The 2,328-nt window shown below is 34.9% G+C and overlaps 1 protein-coding gene across 1 annotated transcript in view; it reads right to left on the bottom strand.

Annotated features, from left to right (window-relative positions):
* Positions 1-1,062: 1,062 nt before the first annotated feature.
* Positions 1,063-2,328, bottom strand: part of LOC113298918 — a 2,956-nt gene continuing 1,690 nt past the window's right edge. Inside the window, exons 4-5 of the mRNA XM_026547794.1 lie at positions 1,479-1,751; positions 1,063-1,401 (exon numbers count right to left, since the gene is read on the bottom strand). Coding sequence (XP_026403579.1) covers positions 1,264-1,401; positions 1,479-1,751 — 411 coding nt within the window. The 3' untranslated portion in view covers positions 1,063-1,263. The remainder of the gene's footprint in view (positions 1,402-1,478; positions 1,752-2,328) is intronic.

The following is a 2,328-nucleotide window of genomic DNA, read 5'->3' as shown; positions in this document are numbered from 1 at the left end:
TTATATTTTGATCATCAAGGATCAGAATCAGAAGGTAAATATCGTTTCTTTATCATACTATAGTTTTTAGTCTTTGAATAATTGGATCGAACAAAGAAAATCCTTTAATGCAATTACCGATGGAACAAGATAGACAACAGTTGGATAATCAGATCTCCCAACCCTACTTAGCAATTCGGGATTCGACAAACGTACGGAACGGCAAACGTACGAGTATTATACGGTTTTGTAAAATCCAGATTCGGTCCAAAATTCGGTCAACGAGACGTGGTTCGTCGGTAATTCGGACAGCATACGTACGTGTATAATTCGATTAATAAATGTGAGTTCGGTTCTGAAAATTCGGTATCTATATATAACAAATAATTTGTATTTATAAGGTCATAGACCAATTTTATGCATATGTGTGACTTATTTAAAGAAAAATAAACTTAATATGATGATATCAATTATATATACAACATTAGTCATCCAAGAGGACGTCATATGGTGGTTTAGATGCTTGGTTATTGAGTTTGAGATCTCTCTCACCTTCACCTTCAAATCTCTTCAGTCATTTTTGTTTCATAAAAATTACAACACGTCTAATATTAGGTCGTGTATGCTCTGGAGGCAGTAAAGCCCAAAAAGTAGGGTCTTTGAAAACGTAAAAGTTAAAGAATTTATGACAAATTAAGCGGACGTATCATTCGGGATACGTAAAATTCGTGAACGATTCGCAAATAATCCGGGAATACCACATAATACGCGACTTGGGTTCGGAGTTACAAACGTTCGCGAATAAGACGGTAAAATTCGTGATACGTAAAAATTCGTGAATGATTCGCGAATCATTTGCGAACTTACTAACTAGGCTCCCAACTATGTATAGGATGTATTATTGTTGATGCAGTGATCTGTGATGTTTAAGATCCATATTAATACGGTCGTCTTTCGTGATTACCATCTTAAAGGAGATTTTAAAAGATATTTTTAATAAGATTAAGAAGTTATGATTTTCTGAATAAAAACTCATGTTAAAGAGTATGTAAATCTAGTTAGAAGATTGAACAAGAAAACATGTCGAAAAAATAACCAGCCAAATCATAACCAGAGACGAAGACTTCCACGACGGGATGAAAATCCATTCCAACAAGAGCGATGGACAGTTTTAATATATCATAGAAGAAAGATTTTGGATGAGTCCGAAAATTAGATGAGATTTAACTGCATTGATCACCATTTCCCAGTTGGATGATACTGAGCTTGACAGTCTTTTTTTCATTATAACTGAACTAAGCTTTTGGGTTTTGCCCACGACAAGTAGTCAAAGATATATCGCACTTTTTGCGAATAAGCAGCACCAGAATCACATAACTCATAGACCTCATCTGATGCGCACTTTAGTTTCTTTTCTAAATCCTATGACCAGAAACAAATTGAATGTCAGAAATTTATAGTAGATAAACAGAAACAAAACATGAATGGTATACGGCTACCTTATATTCTTTTTTCTGCTCCTTAATCCAAACAGATTTTTCGTTCTCATTTGTTAAATATAAATCCTCACTTCTCTTTCTCTTGGAATTTTTCATCTTTGTAAATGGAACTCCAGATTGCTTCAAAGACCAGATTAAGGACTTCTTCTTTCTCTTCTCTTCTTTGAGACATTCCATAAATTCCTTTCTGCTTTCAAAACCTTTTGTAAACCAATTGGTACTTTTAGAATTATGTTTAAGAGGCTTTAGCTTGTCCCACATTAGACTTCTTACCTGTTTGCACATGATCCAGCTATATTAACTTAAACAAATGAAGTAAATGAATTAGAAACATATTTGTCTTTAAATAGACAACATGGACTTCAGTGTTGCATTGCCTTTGAATGATTTGGTTTCAGTTACCTGGAGGACCATTAAAATTATCTCTAGCTTGCTTAATATAAAGAACTAAGTTAACGCTTGAAAAACTTAGTTAGCACTAAAAGATGATTGCTGGGCCTTTGGTAACCGCGGTTGCTTCTATTTTATGCAACTTAAAGTTCAATCAGTCTAAAGCCCAGAATATAAGCAGCAGCAGAAAGATAGAGAATGAGGTGGAGTAGAGATACAAAGGGCTTTAATGGTACAGATAATAGAATCGTACATATGGAGAGATACCAACATGACATATAGGACAGATAGATATAGTAGCCATAGGCATAGAAGTGAGAGATTAAGGGTGCTTATCACCTACCAGCGATCAACAAAATTCAACCATTGACGAAGAAGCTTGACAGTTGAGTCAGTAGGTTTTAAGCTTGACAATCTATACTGAATTATGCTTCCAATTTGTGTTTGGGGGGGGGGGGGG

The sequence above is a fragment of the Papaver somniferum genome, chromosome 7, assembly GCF_003573695.1.
Source record: "Papaver somniferum cultivar HN1 chromosome 7, ASM357369v1, whole genome shotgun sequence".
Taxonomy (NCBI): Eukaryota; Viridiplantae; Streptophyta; class Magnoliopsida; order Ranunculales; family Papaveraceae; genus Papaver; species Papaver somniferum.
The sequence above is the reverse complement of the archived record's forward strand: the minus strand, read 5'-3'. Positions and strand labels throughout refer to the sequence as shown.